Raw genomic sequence first — 26,673 nt, forward strand, 5'->3', positions numbered from 1 at the left:
CCAAACGTCGGCAGGTCTCCGTTCCTCCTGCCGACGTTTGGGGAGGTTTGGGCGCCTCCCCAAACCTCCCCAGGTCTCCGTTCCTCCACGCAGACCTGCCGACGTTTGGGGAGGTTTGGGCGCCTCCCCAAACCTCCCCAAACATCGGCAGGTCTCCGTTCCTCCTGCCGACATTTGGGGAGGTTTGGGCGCCTCCCCAAACCTCCCCAGGTCTCCGTTCCTCCGCGCAGACCTGCCAACGTTTGGGGAGGTTTGGGCGCCTCCCCAAACCTCCGCAAACGTCGGCAGGTCTCCGTTCCTCCTGCCGACGTTTGGGGAGGTTTGGGCGCCTCCCCAAACCTCCCCAGGTCTCCGTTCCTCCGCGCAGACCTGCCAACGTTTGGGGAGGTTTGGGCGCCTCCCCAAACCTCCCCAAACGTCGGCAGGTCTCCGTTCCTCCTGCCGACGTTTGGGGAGGTTTGGGCGCCTCCCCAAACCTCCCCAGGTCTCCGTTCCTCCGCGCAGACCTGCCGACGTTTGGGGAGGTTTGGGCGCCTCCCCAAACCTCCCCAAACGTCGGCAGGTCTCCGTTCCTCCTGCCGACGTTTGGGGAGGTTTGGGCGCCTCCCCAAACCTCCCCAGGTCTCCGTTCCTCCGCGCAGACCTGCCGACGTTTGGGGAGGTTTGGGCGCCTCCCCAAACCTCCCCAAACGTCGGCAGGTCTCCGTTCCTCCTGCCGACGTTTGGGGAGGTTTGGGCGCCTCCCCAAACCTCCCCAGGTCTCCGTTCCTCCGCGCAGACCTGCCGACGTTTGGGGAGGTTTGGGGAGGCGCCCAAACCTCCCCAAACGTCGGCAGGTGTCCGTTCCTCCGCGCCCTGCCTGCCTGCTTCTTTCCGCTGTGGAAAGAAGCAGGCAGGCAGGGCGCAGAGGAACGGAGACCCGGCGACGTTTGGGGAGGTTTGGGGAGGCGCCCAAACCTCCCCAAACGTCGGCAGGTGTCCGTTCCTCCGCGCCCTGCCTGCCTGCTTCTTTCCGCTGTGGAAAGAAGCAGGCAGGCAGGGCGCGGAGGAACGGAGACCCGGCGACGTTTGGGGAGGTTTGGGGAGGCGCCCAAACCTCCCCAAACGTCGGCAGGTCTCCGTTCCTCCGCGCCCTGCCTGCCTGCTTCTTTCCGCTACGGAAAGAAGCAGGCAGGCAGGGCGCAAAGGTCCGGAGACCTGCCGACGTTTGGGGAGGTTTGGGGAGGTGCGCGCGCACCTCCCCAAACCTCCCCAAACTTCGGCAGGTCTCCGGACGGCGGCGGCTTGGGAGAGGTGCGCGCGATCCTGGAAGCACCGAAGCAAGTCCTCGGTAAGCTCCGGGCGGTCACTTGCTTCGCGTCTCCTGAGGGAAGGGGGGGAGACTGGAGCGGGCGTGTTTCCTCGCCTGCTGGGCGCCGCGATTTGCCCGGGGAACGCGCGGGCCCCGAATGGCAGCGTGGAGCGAGGAAGCTGACAGCCAGGGCTTCCCCGAGAGCCGCAGCCACACAGGGTATTCCTGTGTATTCAGGCTTGTAAAATGGCGGATCGAGCCTCTGCTGGCGGCAGAGGCTTGCAGAACGGCGGATCGGCTTATACTCGAGTCAACAACTTTTTCCAGTTTTTGGGGGTGAAATTGGGGGTCTCGGCTTATACTCGAGTCGGCTTATACTCAAGTATATACGGTATATCCCGTCCTTCTCCGAAGACTCAGGGCGGCTTACAAACTTAGCAGTAGCCTTCATTCTATGTATATGCCTGCTTATTAGGGCTTTCACACACACCCCAAGCGGCATTATTACAAAGTCAGCTTATAATGAAGTATTTATAATGAAGTATTTATCTTCCATTCAATCTGAATGATGATCCAAAATATTTTCTGAATGAACTGAAGGAAGCTGTCATCCCACTCAATCTGCACAGCTGCAAGGCATGGTTAACTGATTGGCACTGCAACAAAGCCAAAACCCTAGCTAGTCTGCAACCTTGGAAAACATTTTCCCCAATGCACCTCTAAATCAGGTGGCACCATTCCCTATGCTCCACCCCACACTGCAAATGCTGTTTGCCAACCACATCCCCAGTCTTCCAGTTCAAGTTTTACACTCAGTCAGCAGGCTGCAGAACTAAAATGTTGCAATCAACAGTAAGGACAAATCAAAGGAAAGTAGTCAGGATTTACAGAATACTGAGAGTGGTTTGTAAATTAAACAGATTATGATGTCACAAGGCTCCATATAAAATCAGTTAAGTCTATATGAGTATATCCAGCATTTGCCCCTCAGTCCATGTCACTCTGGAGGCCTATAGCCTTGGAAATAGAGAACTAAGTGCAGTGTTGTGCTAACTAATTTTACGCAAGCAATCCGAAAAGAGAAAGTGTGGCTATGAAATATAATGGCTGTCTAAAAATAGAAGTTCAATGCACTCAAGGTTGATTCATCTATTTATTAAAAAAACAATTTTACTAGAATGTTTGTATTTAGATGTTCATTATGGCATGGGGTCAGTAGTGGGATTCAAGTATGTGAACCGGTTCTCTGTGTTGATGCTGCTTCCGGAAGTCCATTCTGGGCCTGGGCAACAAAAAATTAGCCACCGGTTCTGCCGATGTGGTGTGAACCAGTTGAATCCCACCACTGCATGGGGTATATAATATAATTAAAATGATAAATTTTGGACTTATGTTTTTGATACAGATTTTTGTTTTAAAAGATCTTTAATATGGGAGAAGATGGAAAGGCATACAAATACAACCACTGTAAAATTGTTATTCATCAGAAAAGTGAATTCTCATGCTCTTACAGGCAAAAATGCAGAGACAGTGTTGTTTAATTGGGTGATCACTGCATTTTTTGATTGTTTATTTAGTGGTCCATGGTTCTTAAAAATTGAGAAACATTAATCCAGGATCTTAACTCATATTAAGATCCAGATGTTGTGCCCCAAAAAAGGAAATACCTGTAAGCTGAAATTGTTAACAGTGTTCTATATTACAAGTTTTTTAAATGTGAAAGCAATGGACTGCAACTAGTGTGCCATGTTTCAGGAAAAAAAATCAGTCCAATTCAGCTATAACAGGTAGACAAAGTAGAAAATAGTAGAAAACAGATAGGAAGAACATGGGGTTTGCTCTCCATTTAGTCAGAATCCCAGCCTAATATTTCTCCAAAAATGTGGCACAGAATATAAAAAACTAAATCTGGAGGGAGGGGACCGATGGGGGTAGGGGTGGACAAATTTAATTCCTCTTGAAGTATCCTTGAAGCTTTGGTGTCTGACCTTTGTTCAAAGACTGGCTTTTATCCCAGGGTTACTGTTGAAAGAGATAAAATGAAGGAAAGAGAGAACTGCTCCGAGTTCTTTGGAATAAGAATTTGATGAGCAGTGTGATTAAGAAAACAATTCAGTATCATTAGAAAATAGAAAAATGCTTACCTTGTTCTAGTTTGATAATTTTAACTGCAGCCAACTCGCCATTGTGCACATTTCTGGCCTAGAGAAACAAATATGAGAATGCGATGTAAGCAAACTACAGGTATAGGTTTTTCTAGTGTAAACTATGTTACACAGAAAGCAAACATAATTCTTTCCTACTGATGCAGATGTGCTGAAATATTTGGCAGTTAAGTTGTAGTTACCCATAACAGTTTCTTATAATATTGGTCTGGATCATATATAGCCTGGCTTGTTTGCTGTATAAATCTATTCACTATATGGTTTAGTGTTATGGGTGAACCACATCATTATGGCTTGATCAATTTTAATAATTGATAATTTTAAAATCCTAGCTTAGTATTATCAGAATCAAATCTATGTTTTACAGAGTACAGAGAAGAGCAACAAAGAGAATTACGCTAAAACATATAAAGAACGGTTCCTGGAATTGGGTATGTCTAGTTTAATGAAGAAAGGGACGCGGTGGCTCAGTGGGTTAGGACGCTGAGATTGTCGATCAGATGGTCGGCAGTTTGGCGGGTCAAATCCCGAGTGCCGCATAACAGAGTGAGCGCCTGTTGCTCGTCCCAGCTTCTGCCAACCTAGCAGTTCGAAAGGACGTAAAAATGCAAGTAGAAAAATAGGGACCACTACGGTGGGAAGGTAACAGCGTTCCATGCGCCTTTGGCGTGTAGTCATGCCGGCCACATGACCACGGAGACGTCCTCAGACAAACGCTGGCTCTTCGGCTTTGAAATGGAGATAAGCACCGGCCCCTAGAGTCGGAAACGACTAGCACGCATGTGCGGGGGAACCTTTACCTTTACCTTTAGTTTAATGAAGAGAAGGACAAGGGGTGACATGATAGCAGTGTTCCAATATCTCAGGGGCTGCCACAAAGAAGAGGGAGTCAAGCTATTTTCCAAAGGACCTGAAGGCAGGACAACAGATGGAAACTAATCAAGGAAAGAAGCAAACTTGAACTAAGGAGAAACTTCCTGACAGTTAGAACAATTAACCAGTGGAACAATCTGCCTCCAGAAGCTGTGAATGCTCCAACACTGGAAGTTTTTAAGAAGAGACTGGACAGCCAATTGTCTGAAATGGTAGTTTCCTGCCTGAGCAGGGGGTTGGACTAGATGACCTCCAAGGTCCCTCCCATCATCATCATCATCATATTTGATACCTTTTGTGGGAACTGCAATATATTAGATTTTTGCCACATTAACTTTTTGTAAATCATGACGATCTGCATTCCTGACAAATCTGTTTACTCATTCATAAGATTTATATATCACTCCACAGAACTAGATAACATGTATACAGTGTGTCAATATCCTTATCATAAGATGATGTAGGAAATGAAAAGACCACCAAAGAAAGAACATGCTAGTCTTTTCTTTGATCACCTCCAATATTTTTTAAAAAATTACTGCTTTTAACAGAATAACAAAATAACAGAGTTGGAAGGGTCCTTGGAAATCTTCTAGTCCAACCCCCTGCTTAAGCAGGAGACCCTATACCAGGGGTAGGCAACCTCGGCTCTTTTATGACTCCTAGACTTCAACTCCCAGAATTCCTGAGTCAGCATAGCTGACTCAGGAATTCTGGGAGTTGAAGTCCAGGAGTCATAAAAGAGCTGAGGTTGCCTACCTCTGCCCTGTACCATTTCAGACAAATGGCTATCCAATTTCTTCTTGAATAGCTCTGGTGATGAAGCTTCCAGAACTTCTGAAGGCAAACCATTCCACTGATAAATTGTTCTCACTATCAGAAAATTTCTCCTTAGTTTTAGGTTAAGATCTCTCTTCGATAAGTTTTCATCTGTTATTTCTTGTCTCGGTCCTCAGGTTCTTTGGAGAATAGAGTTGTCCCCCTCTTCCTTTGTGACCACCCCTTAAATATTGGAAGATTGCTATCATGTCATCCCTAGTCCTTCTCTTTGTTAGACTACTAGACATACCCAATTCCTGCAACCGTTCTTCATATGTTTTAGCCTCCAGCCCCCTAATCATCTTTGTTGCTCTTCTTTGCACTCGTTCTAGAATCTCAACATCTTTTTTGAATCACAGTGACCAGAATTGGACAGTATTCTAAGTGTGGTCTTAATATTGAAATTTAGTGAAACCACAGAAGATACAAGAAGAGAATTTCTGGCATTAATATGTGTTTTACGTGCATGACTGTCACTTTTACATGGATAATTAAATGTTTATATGCCTGACCATATAAAATGGAAATAATTTTAAATGTTTCAATTTAGTTCATCACTCAATCCCTATATTCTAAATGAATTTACATTTAAAGTAACCCATATTTTGCTTCATCACCATGATTCACTGATAAGTACCAAGGAGTAGATTCAACTACAACATGATATAAACCAGTGGTTCCCAACCTTTTCTATACCCCGCACCCCTAGAACGCTTCTGATATATTCTCACACCCCTTACAAAAGTTCAAAATAATGAAACGAATTATGCATATACACTATAATTTTGAAAATCCAAGTTTTCGTACCCCCTGGAATATCGTCTCGCAGCCCCAGTGGGTCCGAGTACCCCTGGTTGGAAACCCCTGATATAAAACAAACTAAGCCAAACCAAAATGGTTGGGTAACATGGTAAGCCAAAACATTATTTGCTAGAGTAATATCCTGCCTTTCTTCTGGGAATATACAGGTAGTCCTTGACTTACGACCATGATTGAATTCAAAATTTTTATTGCTAGGCGAGACAGTTTTTAAATGAATTTTGCCTGATTTTATTACCTATCTTGCTACAGTTGTTAAGCAAATCACTGCAGTTGTTAAGTAAGTAACATGGCTGTTATGAATCTGGCTTCCCCATTGACTTTGCTTGTCAGAAGGTCACAAAAAGTGATCACATGACTTCGGGATACGGCAACCATCATAAATACAAGTCAATTGTTAAGTGTCTGAGTTTTGATCAGCTGACCATCAAGATGCAATGGTTTGAAGTGTGAAAAATGGCCATAAGTTCACTTTTTTCAGTGCTGTTGTAGCTTTGAAAGGCCTCTAAATGAAATGTTGTAAGTTGAGGACTACTTATAAAGGAACATATGGAGGATCTCTCTTGATTGTTTTTTTTCCCCACAGCCACCCAGAAGAGGCGGCTGGGATGGGAAATTGGCCTTATGCTACCTAATGAGTTTCCCCAACTAGGATAAACCTGGGCATGACTCTCTCAAGCCCAGCATTTTCACAACGCAAAGAAATCTCATTATGGTTTATCCGTAAGACAACAAGTGAACCAGTCCCTAAAATAACATGCATCAATCTCTATAGACATAATTCTCATAAAGCATAAGGTTTGACACTTGGGAGCGATAACTAATCCAAGAAATCATATCCAGGTGAACTCTTTTAATTGTCCAAATTTTAGAAAAGCCGATGCAGATGTCTTTATAAACAGGCAGACCTATTCAAATCGCTACGCTTAAAGGAATGCCCACATTCCATGTTGTACAGTAAATTTTCCCAATTAGTGCTTACAGCCTTGGTATTTATCACCATTCTCAATGCTACCACTGAAAGATGAAGTTGCTTTTCTTCACCTTTCTGCACTTTTCTTTCTTCTGCTTTATCCTAATCTTCTGGGTCACACAAGTCCCCGTTCTGCTGTTCCTCCCTGACAACTTAATGGGGTAAAAGGACTAGGAGGGTCACCCTAAATCCAGGAAGACAGCTGCTTCCTTCTTTGGCTGCAGGAAGACATCTGTGCCAAAGCAAGGGTACATTCAGTCCTCTCTGCATGTGATAAAAGCAGAATTTTGAAAAATAAAAACGTGATTCAAAAAAACTCCACCGGCCCTTATAAAGGATAGTGAGGAAGTTGCTCCACAGTTATGGATATTTGGAGAACTGGAGGCTTTGGGTGGCAGCTTAAAGTTCTAGCTTTCAAATATCCCATTTCCTCCTGGTATCATTTCTCCGATGATTTCAATAAAACCATAGAACTTCCAGAAGCCCACATGGTAGATTTTAATGAAACTGAAGTAGCAGCTCCAAGCAGGCAGCAGCCAACCCACAGATAGCAAATACAGGTTATTCTTGTTGTCTTTTTACTCATAGTTCATGACAGCACCAGCAGAATTAAGACTCATAAAGATTACAATTGAACTTGACTGGGCTCTTTATTCTATCCCTGGTAACAGCAGCAATATAGTGAAAGCCTCCCCTCACCTTTCTTTCATGTAACCTACAAACCAGAAAACTGAATGCATCAGGTAACTAACTATTGTGGCCTTGCAAGTGTCCAATGCCTTCCTTCTCCTCCTGTGTACGGTAGGTAGGAAGCTGAAACAGGTTGATCAAGGCCCTTAGCAAACTGCTAAGCCTGCTGGCCTTAATAAGTTAAAAGTTATGCAGGAGAACTAAGGGGAAAGTATAGTAACCATATCAAGCAGGAAATTAACAATTCTGTCTACCACTCTCCTCCATTACTAGCAAGCAGTTCCATGCAGATCCAAACACATAACCATCAGACAATGGATTAAATTAAACACAACTGGCACCAACAACAATAACGGATATTGAACAAAGCACTAAATCTTGCTTTGCTTGATCTTATTTTGTAGCTTTTATGTTTCCAAAATTCATCTTAATAGCCACATCAATTTTTAAAACAGAGCATGCCCAAGATGGAGCATGCCCAAGATGGCGGACGTGCATGGCTGAGCTCCGTTAGGAGCTTCGGCAATTTTAGCAATGTGGCGACCCTGGGGAGCTTCACAGTGATATTTGAGTCCTGTGAAGGTTTCGGGTGAGGATGAGGACAAGGACGAGGGAGCTGAGCTTCGGTGCCTGCCTCTAGAACGCCTACATGGTTTACCTTGGCTCTGGGAGCCTGGACTCTCCGAGGGCTCCGAGGACTCCGAGGACTCTTTGAGGACTATCAGCTGAGCCCGGAGGAGCCCGGAGGAGCCCGGAGGAGTTTCTGGACGGCTTGGTGGACATGGAAGAGCTGAGCAGAACCCCGTGTTGTACGGCGCCGATCAGCTGTTTGCCGGTGCCGCAGGGACCCGGCGAACTCCGATGGAGGCTGCTGGATGCGGAGGAGCTGGGCGGAGCCCTGATGGAGGCTGCTGAGGTTGCTGAGGTGCCCGAAAAGATCTCGATTTTTCGCTGGAGCTCTGCTCAACGTGGCGCCGACCGGCTGACCGTCTGTGCAACGGGGGTCTCGAGACCCCCTCTACGGAGCCTGGTGGCGTTCCTGAGATCTGTGACGCCCGGATTAATTTTTTACAGCTCGGTGGTGCTCCGGAACGCCTTCCTGCTGCTTGGGGAGCCGCGTGTTGTTGGACTGACTATGAATCGCGGCTTGGAGCGGCGGGGGGGTGAAAATGCTGGAGTGGTGGAGACGTCGTTTGGCTGGTTTCCGAGATGGCTGACGGTGAAGGGAGTTGGCCTCTCTGACATGGTGACCTGGCCTGGTGGTGGAACGCGGACGCTGTTGCCTCGGACGTTTGTGAGGCAAAATTTAATCTCTGCGCCGCCAGAAAATGATTAGACCATGTTGTGGTTTCCTTCTTGACTGACTATCATCCAGTCTTTTTGCAACATGGAAGTGACTTATACAATCGGAATCTCTCCTACCATTTTGTGACTATACCGGCTTATTAATCCTGATGTATTTTATAGATTCTTTTGCTCTAACTCCCTCCTCTTCTCCCCCCTCCCCTATAATGGAAGGCCCGGGTTATAACCACTGTGGGAGAGTGGTTGAGATTTTACATCTGCTGCCTCCCAGAGGTGAGAGCTCTGGGTGGTATTGCTCCCCTGGTTTTATGTACCAGGTTGCCCCCCGGCCTCGACCGCCGTGAGAGGGCGGGATTCGATCTGTTCCGGGATTTCCCAGCTCTAGTGGCAGTGGAGCTGGGCTGGCTCTCTGGTCATTTGCCTTCGACTTATTTATTTTGAGATCCTCCCGTGTCGATCTGGTCTGCCTTGCTGTCTTTTTTGTCAGACTTGTTTAAGATCATGCGTCTAACTTATTCTAGCACGACCTTATACGCCCTCAGGGGGCCCCCCCCATCCTGGGAGCGACCCGCCTTACTCTTTACACCTCCTCTTGATGAAGGGCCCGAGTGTTGGGACCCTGAGAGATGGCTGGGCACGGGTAGGGGCCTCCGATATAAGCCAAATAAGAGGCCCCTGGTTAGATTTTTGGTTAAATTTTTTAGGAGGTTAGGGAGGGGGGTGGGAACTTCTTTTGGTTGTTCGGATATGGGGGGCAGTCCAGCAACCGCTGTTCAGGCCAGGGCCGGGATTGATCGTGGAGGGGAGGAGCGGGGGTCGGTTGCCCCCGGGGCTCCAGGGCAAGTCGTGGGATTGCCCATTCCCACGACGTTAGGGAATGGCAGCAGGTGCAGGAACAGAGGGCCGTATCGATCTCTGGGAAGGCCTCTCCGCTACTTGCAAGCGGTGAGGCATTCCGACCCTCTTGTTCTGCCCCGAGGTCCCGGGAGTGAGGATGTGCAGCCTCCTGAGCTCCGGCTGGTGTACTTGAATGCCAGGTCTGTCGTCAATAAAGCTCCTCTCGTCCGTGACTTGGTCGAGTGTGAGCCGGCGGACCTGGCTTGCATCACGGAGACTTGGTTGGGCCCAGAGGGCGGTATTCCTCTGGCTGATCTTTGCCCACCAGGTTTCCGGGTGCTACACCGGCCTCGGGCTCAGGGTAGGGGTGGGGGAGTGGCTGTTGTTATGAGGGAGACCTTAGGTCCGCGGGAGGCCACCGTTCCGCAGATAGTCGGATGTGAGTCTCTCTTTTTGAGATGCGGCCCTGGTGCGCAGTTGGGCTTGCTGCTGGTGTACCTTTCGCCTAGTCACGCAGCAGCAGCCCTGCCTGAGCTCCTCGATGTCCTCTCTGGGTTGGTGGTTGAGTTCCCGAAACTTATAGTTTTGGGGGACTTCAACCTACCATCTCTGGGAGGATCATCTGAGTTGGCTCGGGAGTTCATGGCTTCCATGACGGCCATGGACCTGACGCAAGTAATTTCAGGACCGACTCATGAGGGAGGCCACACCCTTGACCTAGTTTTCTTATCTGGTCGGTGGTTAGATGATCTTGGTGGGGGCTCTCCAATTATTATGCCCCTGTCATGGACCGATCATCATCTCCTGCGGCTGGTCTTCCGTTTTGCTACCCCCCGCCGTGGGTGTGTGGAACCAGTTAGATGGTACCGCCCCAGACGTTTAATGGATCCCGAGAGGTTCCAGGCAGCGCTGGGGTCCCCACCTGCCTCCCCCACTCACAGCTCGGCAGATGCCTTAGTGGAAGCTTGGGAAAGGGCAGCCACTGAGGCTCTTGACCGAGTTGTACCCTTGCGGCCCCTGACCCGATGCAGATCCCGTCGAGCTCCATGGTTCTCCGCGGAGCTCCGGGAGATGAAGCGTCGGAGACGGGGCCTAGAGAGCGGTTGGAGGTCCAGCCGATCCGAATCCGACCGATTGCGACTAAGAACCTACATTAGGTCTTATCTCGCTGCGATAAGGGTGGCGAGGTCTAATCACTTCGCTACCCTTATCGCGTCCGCAGATAATGGCCCGGCCGCTCTGTTTAGGGTGACTCGCTCCCTTCTTAATCAGGAGGTGAGGGAGGAACCCTTGCGGGGTCGTGCCGAGGAGTTTAACAATTATCTGTCGGACAAAATCGCTCGGATTCGGACCGGCCTGGACTCTGACTGGGCAGAGTCTGGCGATCAGGACACGGGCGGTCTTGTCGATATCACCTGGGAGGAGTTTGATTCTGTGACTCCGGAGGAAGTGGACAGGATTATGGGGAGACTGAGCTCCACCACATGTTTATTGGACCCGTGCCCTTCCTGGCTGGTTTATGCAGCCCGGGAGAGGACACGCAGCTGGTTCCAAGCAGTTATATCAGCTTCTTTGAGTGAGGGTAGCTTCCCTGCCGTATTGAAAGAGGCGGTGGTGAGGCCCCTCCTCAAGAAGCCTGCCTTGGACCCAGCTGTATTGAACATCTTTCGTCCGGTCTCCAACCTTCGCTTGTTGAGAGTGTGGTGGCTCCCTTTGGTCCTGGATGAAGCGGATTATCTAGACCCGTACCAATCGGGTTTGAGGCCCGGGCACAACACGGAGACGGCATTGGTCGCGCTGGTGAATGATCTCTGGAGGGCTCGGGACAGGGGTCATTCCTCTGTTCTAGTCCTATTAGACCTCTTAGCGGCTTTCGATACCATCGACCATGGTATCCTGCTGCGGCGTCTCAGGGGATTGGGAGTGGGAGGCACGGTTTTACAGTGGTTCTCCTCCTATCTCCAGGGACGCTCGCAGTCGGTGTTGACAGGAGGGCAGAGGTCGACCGCGAGGTCTCTCGTTTGTGGAGTTCCTCAGGGGTCGGTCCTCTCGCCTCTCTTGTTCAACATCTATATGAAACCGCTGGGTGAGATCATTCGTGGCTTTGGAGTTGGGTATCATCAGTATGCTGATGATACCCAGCTTTTTCTTTCGACCCCAAACCACCCCAGTGATGCCCTCAACGTGATGTCCCGTTGCCTGGAGGCGGTTCGGGTCTGGATGGGGAGGAACAGACTTCAACTCAACCCCGACAAGACCGAGTGGCTTTGCATACCTTCATCCCGGGTCTATTCGGATATTCCATCTCTTTCTATGGGGGGTGAATTATTACCCCCCGTAGATAGGGCTCGCAACTTGGGAGTCCTCCTAGATTCACGGCTCACCTTGGAAGATCACATGGTGGCTGTGACTAGGGGGGCTTTTGCCCAGGTTCGCCTGGTGCGCCAGTTGCGGCCCTATCTAAGCCGGGATGATCTATGCACGGTCACTCACACGCTCGTGACCTCTCGCCTAGACTACTGCAACGCTCTCTACATGGGGCTTCCCTTGAGGACCACCCGGAGGCTCCAACTGGTACAGAATGCAGCCGCGAGAGTTGTGTTGGGAGTCTCCCGATACTCCCATGTCACATCTCTGCTCCGTGAGCTGCATTGGTTACCAGTTGTCTTCCGGGTGAGATTCAAGGTGCTAGTAATGGTGTTTAAAGCCCTACATGGCAGGGGTCCGGAGTACCTTAGGGAACACCTGCTGCCGGCGTCTACTTCCCTCCGCCCTGTGCGTTCCCACAGAGAGGGCCTCCTCAGGGTGCCACCGGTCAGAGAATGCCGACTGGTGGCCCCCAGGGGGAGATCCTTCTCTGTGGGCGCCCCGGAGCTATGGAACCAGTTACCGGTTGAGCTCCGGATGGCGCCCGATCTTCGCTCCTTTCGCCGCGATCTGAAAGCCGGCCTGGCCTGAGGGGGGATTGGTGGGGTTTTTTACTATTTTTATTGGGGGTTTTTTACCATGTATTAACTGTATTTTTAATCGGGCATGTATTTAATTATCTTTTATTTTTTGTAAATTTCTGTGTTTTATTCTTGCCCTGTACACCGCCCTGAGTCCTTCGGGAGAAGGGCGGTATAGAAATATTAATAAATTAAATTAAATTAAATTAAATATTTAAAACAAAAAAACAAACAAACCCAAATTGTATGCAATAGCCTTCTATAACCAGATGCTCTCCAAAACAGTTGGACTATAATTCCAAAACAACAAACCCAAGGGCTAATCACAAATCCTGCCCCTGGGTTGGAGAATATAATATTATTGCATGCATGTGCTGAAGATAACGTCTCCTTTGAATTCAGCTTGACACCTGATGAAATATCCATCCAGTTTCTTAATATTAGTAGGAAAATGGTTTGTATCCCCCTTTTCTATGATGTTTTCAACTTCTTAGTTTAGCCTGCAGCTCTGGTATTCCCTGCGAGTCTCTTGTACAGACACTAACCAAGCCTGAACCTGACTAACTTCTGAGACTAGAAGAGGTTAGCCAAGTGCTATCACCTAGCTTGGCATTTGTCTCTTGCCCAATAATAATTAAAAACATTACCCTCAGAGGCTAAAATATCTAAATAAGAAATTAAAAATGGCTGTGAAATTACGCATCAGCATAAATGCAAAACTAGTCTCAGTGAGTCAGAATTAAAATATAGATTTTGAAAAATGGTAAGATTTACTTAAAAGCTGAACTGGAAGTTTATAGGGATGAAAACAAGCTGACTTCTTTGACTGAAACAGCCTTTTTGAACTTAATGCTCTCTTACCTGTTGATTAAAACTCCCCCATTCCAACCAGGTAGTCTTTAATTATGCAGAAAAGAATAGCAATAGAATATAACACAAGCAACAGAATATAATCTAACCAGCTTGGAAAAAGTAGTTAAGAGATTAAGGTGCTGTATGACGTATCTTTGTCAGGGTACCTAGCTCAGTTCAGCAAAGTATCTGATTAGCTGAGACCAACTTAAACAGTTATGGAATTTATTAACTGTTCATTTAGAGCAGACATGTCAAACTTGCGACATCACATGATGTCGCGCTGCATAGCAAACTTTTTCCCCATTGCCGGCAATGGGGTGGGTGCGGTTTTATTGTGACCTGTCCGGCGGCCGGCAGTTTGACACCCCTGATTTAGAGTAACTTCAAATTAAATTTCAATTTGTTTTTAAGTGGAAAGAAAATCTATCAATTCAAACCACGTTCATGGGAAGACAGGAATGCAAGATTGGGCTATCTGCAAGGCAGTTGAGAAAAATAAACAAATGCATTCAAAAGCCATCTTCTGGGATGACTTTTATACATGTCTACATCTAAGCTGCAATATAATTAAGGATTCTACTAGCCTAATTTAGGATAGAATGATGAAGCTTTGTTACAGCTTCTGTTAAAACCCAGAACTTAAAATATATCTAATTCAATAAACAGCTAAAGCTTCCTATTACGTATACCTGTAAACATGACGTGGGGCACCAGGCTAGGAAAGGCTGCACTGTTAGACTGAGGCAATGGCTATCTAAACCTGGTCTAGAAACTAGCTTTTTTGGGTCTGGTCAGTCTTAATCCAGGCATTACTGCCTGTCAATCTCTTATTCTTACAGTCTGTTAGTTTTCTTATCTGCACATTTGTAGCTTCTGACATTGTTTTTTTCTATCACTCCATAAGGCTGCCTTTGAAGACACTCAGAAGAGGCAACTGGTGCAGAATATGAAAGACAGCCAGCTAACCAGGGAACCATGTTACTGCTGAATTATTCCTACCTTGGGGTTGCCACAGTGGCAACCAATAGGTATCTGGGCTGAATTCAAAGCACTGGTAATTATCTATAAAGTCCTGTATGGAAAAGCACAGGGAAATAGCAGGGTCCACCGTGCCAAGAATGATTCTGCCTGCCTACTCCAAACAACTGGGGAGCACACTACCTGAGTAGTCCTTGGCTTGTTCTCATTGGGGAAGGCCTCTAAAACCATTTAAAAATGGGCTTCAGGATCTCAAGCTATTGAGGAGTTGGAGTGCTATTACTCCTATTATTATGGTTTGTCCCATAGTCAGCCAGATTTTTAGACTGGATTTGCCATTTTTATCCCCCTATCACAGTGATGGCGAACCTTTTATATTTATTAGATTTATATTTATTAGATTTATATACCGCCCTTCTCCCGAAGGACCCAGGGCAATAAATACCAAAAGTACAAAATACAAAAATTAAAACAGATTAAACAATTGTGCCCGAATACAATAAATTAGTTAAAATCAATAATTAAAACCCCAAACCCATCAGACCAGGCTGGCTTGTTCAAATAAATAAGTTTTTAGATCACGTCAGAAGGAGCGAAGGTCAGGAGCCATCCGGAGCTCAACCGGTAAACGGTTCCAAAGGTCTGGTGCGCCCACAGAGAACGCCCTCCCCCTGGGGGTCATCAGTCGACATTCTCTGACCGGTGGCACCCTGAGGAGGCCCTCTGTGGGAGCGCACTGGACAAAGGGAAGTTGACCCTGAGGAGACCCTCTCTGTGGGAGCGTACTGCGCGGAGGGAAGTTGACGCCGGCCGCAGGTGCTCCCTTAGGTACTCCGGACCCATGCCATGTAGGGCTTTATAGGTCATCACCAGCACCTTGAATCTCACCCGGAGGGCAACTGGAAGCCAATGCAGCTCACGGAGCAGAGGTGTAACATGGGAGTATCGGGAGACCCCCAACACAACTCGCGCGGCTGCATTCTGCACCAGTTGAAGCCTCCGAGTGGTCCTCAAGGGCAGCCCCATGTAGAGAGCATTGCAGTAGTCTAACCGAGTGCCCCAAAACTGCCCCGCCCCACCCACTCCCCCCCACCTACCAACTCCATGGCCTGCTGCAGATCATCCAGGCAGCCCTGCAGCACCATGACAGCCACACCCTCCACCCGCACCCTGTAGCATCATCTGGGTGCGATAGGGCACGAGAGTGAAGTCTTCTCCCTGCTGCCTGGATGATATGTCCTTGGCTGCGCTGCTCTGTGCGGGCCGCGCCCAAGGGCAACTCTCCTACGGGGGGGGCCTGTTGGTGAGGAGGGGGCCACAGGGGGACGCGGGGCTGGGGCAATGGTGCACGTGCCCACAGAGAGGTCTTTGAGTGCCGCCACTGGCACCTGTGCCATAGGTTCGCCGCCACTGCCCTATCAAGTCCTCCCCAGGGACCTGGGATAGGCAGATAGATGTTGTTGTTTAATAATATTAAAGATACTGTCACAGGATGTGAGCTGTTCAAAGTAAAGTTGCCTTTTGCGACAGACCGGTTAAATGCTGTTGGTGTTCAAGTGGTGCTCTAAATGCAGCCAAGGTACCTATCACTATTGGTACTATCTTTCCCTACTTTTGCCACAGTTGTTATTATAACTACTATTATCACTATCTTTATAATATCAATTTTACTGTACTCTAAATTGGTGGAGGCAATTCTGCTACATCAGCCTGACTGACACCCACAGCTAGCAGGAACACCACTTACTTCAGTATACACACCACATACTCCTGGTAACAGCCACCTTCAGAACAATTTACAAGATAAAACTATCTAGTATCCCTGGTATTTATTGCAGGTCTATCAGCAACAAGCTATTAAGCAAACAGGAAGCCAGTTTGGACTGCTAGAGGGGGGAAAAAAAGGGAAACCAGCAGCCTTTTGTACCGTTCATGGCCTTTTCATTTTCTACACTGCTAGCAGCGATTATGGATTCTGTACAGTTACCCAGCTGGAGCTAGGAGAGAGAAAGCGGTGACAGGCACCATTCTCGGAAAGGGTGTTTGGAAAAACATTGCCTAAACAGAGACTTCACAGACTTCAGCAGTTAAAACAGATCTGCCTCTCAGAACTGGCCTTGGCCCTCCTTTTCAAGACAAGACAAAACAAACTCCTCAAAGGGGGGGGGAAGGGGAGGGAAGAGAGAGAGAGAGAGAAATAAAGAAAAACAAGCTATGTTTGTACATATAGTTTACTAACCAGAACTTATCTTTAAATGTTACTAGAAACCTAAAGACATAAAGATATACAAGAAAGATATAAAGAAGAGAGGTGGAGTCGATATAGCTAAATGGACTTTGACTGGAACAGAAAAATGAATGTTTGTTGCTGGCATAGCATCCAAAGACCTCACATAGCTTCTGAATACCTTCAAGTCTAAGAATGACTCAGTGCATCCCAAGATGAGTTACGAGGTCTCTTATTACCAACAGAACATGTTCTATTCATACGTGACCGCTCCAAGAATTTCAGTCGGAAGTGAAGAATTAGTTGTACTTTTATCATGAGACCATGACAGCTACCTGGAGGAATGACTAATGCTCATAACGTGACCCAAGGAAGGATTACCTATCGCAAAGTTCATCCCTCTGAGAAAAAGAGGTCCAGACTATAATGTGGGATCAAGGTAAAAGATTGAGCCAAGGGGCTACCCTGTGTAACACTGGGTAGTAGTAACCATATGAAAAGGCTGTAGTTCTTACAGTGTGACCATATATTAGAAGAGGGCATTAATGCTTTGCTAGCTCCTAGGATATCTTGATAGCTGTTGGAAAACATTTAAGTGAAAGTCCCTTGGATGACCTACCTAAGCCAAAAACAAACACTACAGGTCATCCTCAACTCACGACCACAACTGAGCCCAGAATTAGGTTGCAAAGTGAGAAATTTGATAAGCGAGCTTTGCCCCATCTTACGATTTTTCTTGTCACACTTATTAAGTGAATCACTGCAGTTGCTAAATTAGTAACACAGTTGTTAAGTGAATCTGGCTTCCCCATTGACTTTGCTTGTCAGAAAGTTGCAAAACATGATCACAGGACCCCAGCATACTAATCGAACGGTTATTAAGTCGAGGACTACCTGTAATCTCTTTGATTACACAATTTGGCACAAATAGAAAGTGAGTGGATGGAGCAACATCTGTCAGCATCAAATGGTGGGGAAAATGAAACAGATGGATTTGCGGGGGAAAAGAACTGGATGAAAGACTTATTCCTTAAAAAAAAGTCAGAGAAAAAGAGGGTTCTAACATAATGCACCAAAGGTCCCTAGTTTATTGAACCAAAAGTTAGCAGTAATAAGAATGCCGTATTTCACAAAAAAAGATAAATGGGAAAGGAAGCTGTTGATTCAACAGAAGTCAACATCAGCATGGAGAGAATTGGGGAACGGCTTCAATTGTGAGCTCATGAGAATACGCATATGAAACAGTGACCGACCTCTATTAAATTATTTATGAGATTAGAAAAATGGACATATGTACTCACTTGAAAAAAAGACTAATTGGAAAAAGAAAGAAATATAGCTTCCTATCTTCTGGAAGCATCCTATCACCCCAGAAATTTTTCCAGAAAATCAAGTATTTCTCACAGAAAAGTATTGCAGGAACACATGTTTTGCTATACACAGGTTTATTCCCTTTGTATGTATTGGAACACAACAAAAAAGGGAGGAAAAAAAGCAAATTGGACATAATGTCAAACAAAACTCCAAAAATGGGCCAGAAAAATTATTGGCACCCTTTCAAAATTGTGGGTAAACAAAATTGTTTCAAGCATGTGATGCTCCTTTAAACTCACCTTGGGCAAGTAACAGGTGTGGGCAATATAAAAATCACACCTGAAAGCAGATAAAAAGGAGAGAAGTTCACTTAGTCTTTGCATTGTGTGTCTGTGTGTGCCACACTAAGCATGGACAACAGAAAGAGGAGAAGAGAACTGTCTGAGGAATTGAGAACCAAAATTGTGGACAAATATCAACAATCTCAAGGTTACAAGTCCATCTCCAGAGATCTAGATTTGCCTTTGTCCACAGTGCGCAACATTATCAAGAAGTTTGCAACCCATGGCACTGTAGCGAATCTCCCTGGTCGTGGACAGAAGAGAAAAATTGATGAAAGGTTGCAACGCAGGATAGTCTGGATGGTGGATAAGCAGCCCCAAACAAGTTCCAAAGGAATGCAAGCTGTCCTGCAGGCTCAGGGAGCATCAGTGTCAGCGCAAACTATCCGTCGACATTTAAATGAAATGAAACGCTATGGCAGGAGACCCAGGAGGACCCCACTGCTGACACAGAGACATAAAAAAGCAAGATTAGAGTTTGCTAAAATGTACTTGAGTAAGCCAAAATCCTTCTGGGAAAACGTCTTGTGGACAGATGAGACCAAGATAGAGCTTTTTGGTAAAGCACATCATTCTACTGTTTACCGAAAATGAAATGAGGCCTACAAAGAAAAGAACACAGTACCTACAGTGAAATGTGGTGGAGGTTCAATTATGTTTTGGGGTTGTTTTGCTGCCTCTGGCACTGGGTGCCTTGAATGTGTGCAAGGGATCATGAAATCTGAGGATTACCGAAGGATTTTGGGTCGCACTGTAGAGCCCAGTGTCAGAAAGCTGGGTTTGCGTCCGAGATCTTGGGTCTTCCAGCAGGACAATGACCCCAAACATACGTCAAAAAGCACCCAGAAATGGATGGCAAGAAAGCGCTGGAGAGTTCTGAAGTGGCCAGCAATGAGTCCAGATCTGAATCCCATTGAACACCTGTGGAGAGATCTTAAAATTGCTGTTGGGAAAAGGCGCCCTTCCAATAAGAGAGACCTGGAGCAGTTTGCAAAGGAAGAGTGGTCCAAAATTCCGGGTGAGAGGTGTAAGAAGCTTATTGATGGTTATAGGAAGCGACTGATTTCAGTTATTTTTTCCAAAGGGTGTACAACCAAATATTAAGTTAAGGGTGCCAATAATTTTGTCCGGCCCATTTTTGGAGTTTTGTTTGACATTATGTCCAATTTGCTTTTTTTCCTCCCTTTTTTGTTGTGTTCCAATACATACAAAGGGAATAAACCTGTGTATAGCAAAACATGTGTTCCTGCAATACTTTTCTGTGAGAAATACTTGATTTTCTGGAAAAATTTCTGGGGTGCCAACAATTTCGAGCATGACTGTACATGAGACATAACAACATATGCTTGAATATATTCTTAATCAGGGCTTTTCAACCAGTGCTGCGGGTACCACCTGTGGTACATTGGCACCTGGCAAGTGGTACGCAACCATCCTAGAAAAGTGCTAGCGGGGGAGGGGAATGAGCTGAACCGGTGGTAGCACTGCACAAGCCTGAGCAAGAGATGGCTGGAGCTGCAGGGCTATCAGGGCTCAGCAAAAGCGCCAGGATGAGTGCTTCTTCAGGGATGCCAGGGCTCAGCGGAAGCACCAGGATCAGTGCCAGGCTCCAGCTGGAGCTCGGCGCTGATCCTGGTGCTTCTGCTGAGCCCATACGAAGCGCCGATCAGCTGGAATGTTGCAGCATCCCCAGGGTCTTGTGATTTACATTCAGATGCTTGGCAACTGATTCATATTTATGACGGTCACAGTGTCCCAGGGTCATGTTAAGTGATCAAAACCTGCTGCGACCACCCAGCAGAGGGGGGGGGATAAAAACCTAACACCCCCCACCCTACCCCCGCTGCCAATCATCAACAGAAATGCTCACAACAATGAAAACCTCGGACAGGAGGAAGAGCGCCACCGGGCAGGCAGGCAGGTGTCTTGCTCGGCTGTGGCTTGGGGGGGCACTTTTTTCAGTGCCACTGTAACTTTGAACAGTCATTAAGTGAACTGTTGTAGGTCGAGGACTACCTGTACATTTTTTCTTTTTTTTGTTGTTCAAGTTTTTGATACCTTAATAGGCGACTGGTGGTACTCAGATGTTGCCATATCCTAAAAGTACTACAATGGGTGAAAAAGTTGAAAACCCCTGCTCTTAATGTATCCCCCCCCCTTTAAGTGAAATTACATACCGTGTGTGTATGTGTATTAAATTACACCACAGTAATAAATTGGATGTGCTTGTACAACACAAGCAACTAGATTAGTTACGAATCTAGTTGCCACATCAGTACAATGCAGGAAGCTAGGTTAGTTTTAGCATGGCTAATTTTTTGTGTCTTAGCATGTTATGTTAATCTAGCCTATTTGAAATACTTTAAGGTTCAGTGTATCATTTTTTTTTAAAAAAAATGTGTTAACTCAGGAACCCAGTTAAATGTATTGTGTAAGCATAGCAAGCTACATGAAGGGCTCTGGACTGATTATCACTATTTTTTTAAAAAAAAAAGTCAGACAAAAGAAGATTTTTTGTGGCATGTTATCTTTGGTACAGGATTAAATATGACTTATGACAATAGAGATTGCTATCCAGTGTTTATAGCAGTAGAAGGAAACAGGAATCAAATTTTTAAACTTCTGCAAACTCCCCAAACAGGTTTGTCTACTTGAGCAAAGCAGAAGAAACCACAATAAAAAATATAAAAGTTTCAGGGTGGTGCAAATACCACCAAAGATTTTTTCCCCAAGACCTGTATTTGTTTTTTCTGCCCGCCTAAGAATCTCTCTGAAGATGGCTCCAGTAAAAAAAGAGTCACAAAACACCGACGAATACCAACCATCAAATTAAAATGTAATCAAATCACTTGAATAAATTTAATTCAAAATGTATTAAGCAGAACCAGAATATAGAAAATGTAGCTTTGAAACTTGGCAAAAGTGAATTGAATCAGCCCTGTGGGAAGAGGTTTAAGAACAGAACATGATCTGCTTCTGAGAATGATCAACAATCTATCTGACAGTTCTAGCAGGACAGATCTGTGGAACAGAAGCTTCAACGTGTCTAGACAAAATAAATTGTTCCTTTAAAATTATTCGATACCATGACATTTTCCCCAACTCCAGCTCTTATCTCTTGCATATTTATAGAAGGCACAGAAAGTCTTTAAGGAAAGAAGACCTTCTATAATCTTCTACAGCTCCTTTCATATCTAATCTAGCTACGGGTCCATCTAGAGCAGGGGTGTCAAACTGCCAGCTGCAGGCTGGATGCATCATAGCGAAGCTGTGGCCACCCCATTGCCGACAATGGCAAAAAAAGTTGTGATACGCCGCGACACATCACATGGCGTTGTGAGTTTGACACCCCTGATCTAGAGCAATATTGTCTAATATCAGAACAGGCAATACGGTGCTACTGGCCTCCATTTCTGTATGGACATCTCCATTTGTGCCTCACAGACTGCAGGTTAGTCAGCAGTCCTCTACTTGATCTTCTAAAATGTAAAAGGTACACGTAGTGTACAGAAATGTGATTTGCCAGCCTGCAGAATGTGGACTTCCAAATTGCAGATCTTTGCTCTCCTATGCAATTTCAGCTTTTGCAAGACCAGCCCAGAGACTATGCTGTAAAACTGAGGGAGAGAAAGTACCACACCTCCTAGACTGAACAGGGAATAAGATCAGGAAGGAAAAGGAAAGCTGCACAAATATCAACGGACTTCAGGCATCCCATTTCATGGTGACAGGAAGTCTGTTGAAACCAACCAAATAGGGCAGTTGTAATGAAAGAGAAAACTTGAACTCTAATGTCTGAATCCTAAAAAATCCACCCCATTAATCTACCCCAAACTAAGGGCTGGGACATATGCAACCCAGTCCTTGAAACCAGATTCCACCAGTCATTTTCCCTTTAGCTCCAATTTTAGTTTCCTATTAACATTTGAATCAGCAAACTATAGTTTGTACATGACCTTCAGACTGGAATTACAAACCATGATTTGGTTTGGTTATGAAAATCCAACGACTCACTCTAAAGAGGAAGCAGTTCTCTGGATCTGAATACAAAAGGCTTCAGCTGGTCCAGAATGCAGCAGGGCAGGCAGCAATGGGCATACCAGGGTATACCCACATAATCCCTCTGCCGCTTTCTGAGCTGCAATGGCATAGGGCCTGTTACACAAGGGGCCACCTGTCTCCCACGGTATGTGCCTAGCCAATTTGATTTGGCAGGGCTGGTGAGCTCTGGGTTTCATTGATTAAATAATGCCATCTATTGAACGCCGGAAGCATGCAGTCCTGCCCTCCGGAATGAGGGTCTCCCCCGCAAGATTTGAACAGCCCCCACCCCACTGGTATTTCAAAGGGCCATGAGGATATGACTATTTGCTTAGTCCTTTGGCAAGGACGATTCATGCACCTCTTCTTCCTTTACTTTGCTCTCATCCAAGTTTGTTTTCTCTGCCATCTCTTTTCATTCTGCTGTATTGTCCTTGTATGTTTTCTTGTTTTTAAATGCTTTTAACAATATGTAAACTGCCCAGAATTGCTGGGCGTTAGGTGGCATACACACACCCACACACCCACACATACACCCCTCACTAATATTGTTATTATTGAAAAGGAAAGAAGAAAGGAAAGAAAACAGTTCTGAGTATAAATATAGTCTAAACTAAAGGCTTAGGAATGTTGTATGTGCCAACCAACAATCAGGCTCTATCAAAAATGCCTTTTCAGTTCAAGAACAGGATGGGGCTGTATCATCTATTCTTCTAGTTGTAGACACTTTAAATCAGGGGTGTCAAACTCAATTTCATTGAGGGCCGCATCAGCATTGTGGTTGCCCTCAGGGGGCCGGGTGGGTATGGCCAGGGTGGGTATGGCCAGGGTGGGCGTGGGCTACTGGGTGGGCGTGACTAGAGTGCGTATGGCCTACTGGGTGAGTGTGGCCAGCTCTACATCATTCACATCAAGGGTGCCTATGGGGGCCTGGGCAGGAGTGGGACAGATCTGAGGGTCTCTGGCAGAAGGAGGGTCTCTGGGCCAGGGCCAAGGCAGTGGGGGCCGTTCCCTCACTGTTTCCAGGATGGCTTTGCGGGCCACATGAAACCACTTCGCGGGCCGGATCCGGCCCCCGGGCCTTGTGTTTGACATGTCTGCTTTAAGTCCTCTGTATAGGTTAGACCTGGGATACTGTTCATAGCCATTGCAGAATCTGTACGATTCTTCTGTTCACACTAAACCAAAACAGACTTACTAAACAGAGCTGGTTGATGCGGGAGAAGAAAATGATTAAAAACAAAAGTCAAGATGGTAGCTGCAGTAGTGCAACTGAAGCTTGATGGACATTAAAAAAACCAACACAGTTCAAGCAGTGACCAACTTGATTTTTTTTGACCATATCCTGTGGACACCTTCAGTCTGAGATAAGCAGAATTATCTCAAATTGCTACTAGTATTTAAAATTTGGAACGTTCAAGAACTGAAAACCTTAACATGCAAATCTGAGGTGTTTCCAAGAACAGTTTTTCCAAGTGGAAGTTCATATACTAAGTATACCACAGTACAGGTAGTCCTCGGCTTACAACCATAATTGAGCCCAAAGTTTCTGTTGCTAAGTGAGACATTTGTTTTGCCCCATTTTAGGACTTTTCTTGCCACAATTAAATGGATCATTGCGGTTGTTAATAACACAGCTATAAAGTGAATCTGGCTTCCCCATTGATATTGCTTGTCAGAAGGTCACATGACCCTGGCACACCGCAACCATCATAAATATGTCATGCATCTGAATTTTGGTCATGTGACCATGGGGATGCTGAACTGGTCATAAGTGTGGAAAAACCTTCATAAATCACTTTTTAAAGTGCCTTTGTAACTTTGACTACCTGTACCAAAACATACATGAATGTTTCCATGAAGAAACCTAATTTATCAGGAAAATGTCTAGGCGCCCTCTTCTTGCTGCTTGTAAGAGCAAGGCTAAAAGAGAGATATTCGTTTAACGACAGTTCAAAGTTATGACCCCTTTGCAATTATAATCAGCATACCACCTCCATGGTCACAATTCATATAGTTGGTAACTGGTTCACATTTAGAGGATGCAGCAGCCCATGGTCACATGACTGCAATTTGGGATCTTTCTGCCAATTTCTGGTGAAATATATATATATTTTTATTAATTACATTTAGAAACAGCTATCTCCCTCACACAGCAGCTCTGGCTGGTGTGCAATTAACATATGGGGGAAGCTGGATTCACTTAATTACCTCCTTAAAAACTGTTGTAAAATTAGGTGTGACTCGACTTACAACCTCAACAACTTAAGATGGAAATTCTGCTCCCAATTGTGGTTGTACGTTGAGGACTATCTGTAGTTTTGGGAGAGCAAAAGCTATCATCTGTTGGCCTGAGAGCTGCACTTGACTTTTTTAAAAAAATATTATTTTATTCAGTTTAATCCCTATCATCATCAATTAAATGTATATGCTGCATAACTCCCAATGACTCTGGGCAGTTTACAAGTTGCTAAAAACATTTTAAACATGGAACAATACAAAATGCACAAAAGCAATACAAAACAAAAGAACAATGATGTCAGCGAAAAAAAACCTGGATAGGAACAAAGAAAAGGAAGAAAAGGCGTCAATCATCCTTGGCAGAGGTCTCTAGGCCTTTGTGCAATTCAAGGCAGTGTACGTGATGCTCTTACTTCTATTTTCACCTGTGAGGTAAGGCTGAGCTAAAAGAAAGTGACTGGCCCCAAATCATCTAGCCAGATTCTTAACTCCCCTAACATAAGCCAAATAAGGGGGAAAGAAAGATATTCAACTCTATTCACTTGAATGCACTCTGACACTGGAATACAACTTTAGATCTTCAGCAGGCAGAGCATATGCTTTGTCACTAAACACAATCCTATTAAACTGTCCTATTTTAGCCAAGTCTACCTCATCAAATGGTAGCTGTATGGTAAAATAAGGAGAAGGGAGCACTATGTGCATTACCTTGGGCCTCTGGACTGAAAGACAGCATAAAAATAAAAATAAATTAATAAAATAAAATAAAATCTACTAGTTAGGTCTGAAGATTCTAAAGAGTAAGCGAGAAAATTAAGATGGCCCTGTTAATAGGCAAAAAGCATAAAGAAAATCTAGATATCACAAGTAAAATTTATCCTAAGTCAGAACAAATTTTCCTTAGAGACCTTACTAAATATAATAGATAAAGAAATGGTCTGAATAAGTCATTTACTGTAAAATAAAAAAAACTGAACTAAATGGGTGTATAATATTAAACACAATCATATCTTTTTTCCTTAGATGAATAGCCAATTATCAAAATTTAGCCTACACAGAACTAAAACTGTTTTGATTTTAACAGCTGGAATTTATATTTCCAAAATGGGGGTGGTAGAATAACTTACAAACATTTGCTTGTTTTCCTCCCACCAAGCTTTGGAAGAACATCTAATGCAATCTAACAACACTCCAATCCAAATAGCTCTGATTAACATGGTCACTGTTCCCTGTAATTCCTTTGAGGGGAAAAAACCATTAAAACCTAGAGGAAAAAAAATAAGTGCATAAGCTTGACTTCTGGTGACTACATGGACAAATAATTTTCTTGGTATTTCCTTCTTCTGGGTTGTTTTTCTGATTTTACAAACTAACCTAGAATCTTGAGATTTACTAGTGATTTTTATCCAAATACAATTAGATCCACTATTGCTTAGGTTTTTTTTAAAAAAAAAGTTCTAAGGTTATCTAGCTGCTGCCACCAGTTTTGGGGTTATAGCAATGAAAACACCTACTTATGAGCAGCTTTAAAAAAATCTATCCTTCCCTCCTCAATTAAAATGTTTTCCAGGACATATGACTCTTAGTTGGGCATATGAAATATTTGGACACTGGTACATCTGCTAAAAGAGGTATTTGCAAGTCACTGACTGAAAGAATATCAAAATTTCTGAATTGGACATATTCAATTTTTTTTATTTTGAAATTTCCTGACTTGAAGAAACACTGAATATGTATTCAAATTTGCAGAATGATATGTTTGTACCACGCAAAGGTTGTATCAGCTTCTTTTTACATAGGAATTCACTAAGACCTACATCTGACTAGGGACCCTAAACTACATATATAATTGTACACCCCTTATCTGTAGTCCATTAATGCATAGAAAAATTACTGGACATAGCCAACTACACATATGTGGGTATACCAAATATACTAAAAACCATTTAAATGTGC

At 45.2% G+C, this 26,673-nt stretch overlaps 1 protein-coding gene across 1 annotated transcript in view; it reads right to left on the minus strand.

Moving 5' to 3' along the window:
• Window positions 1-26,673, minus strand: part of MAP4K5 (mitogen-activated protein kinase kinase kinase kinase 5) — a 107,732-nt gene that overhangs the window by 64,895 nt on the left and 16,164 nt on the right. Inside the window, exon 3 of the mRNA XM_081336673.1 lies at window positions 3,436-3,493. Within this exon, the coding sequence (XP_081192799.1) occupies window positions 3,436-3,493 (58 nt within the window). The remainder of the gene's footprint in view (window positions 1-3,435; window positions 3,494-26,673) is intronic.

This window comes from Vipera berus, assembly GCF_964194415.1.
Source record: "Vipera berus genome assembly, chromosome: 1".
In the NCBI taxonomy this organism is placed as follows: domain Eukaryota; kingdom Metazoa; phylum Chordata; class Lepidosauria; order Squamata; family Viperidae; genus Vipera; species Vipera berus.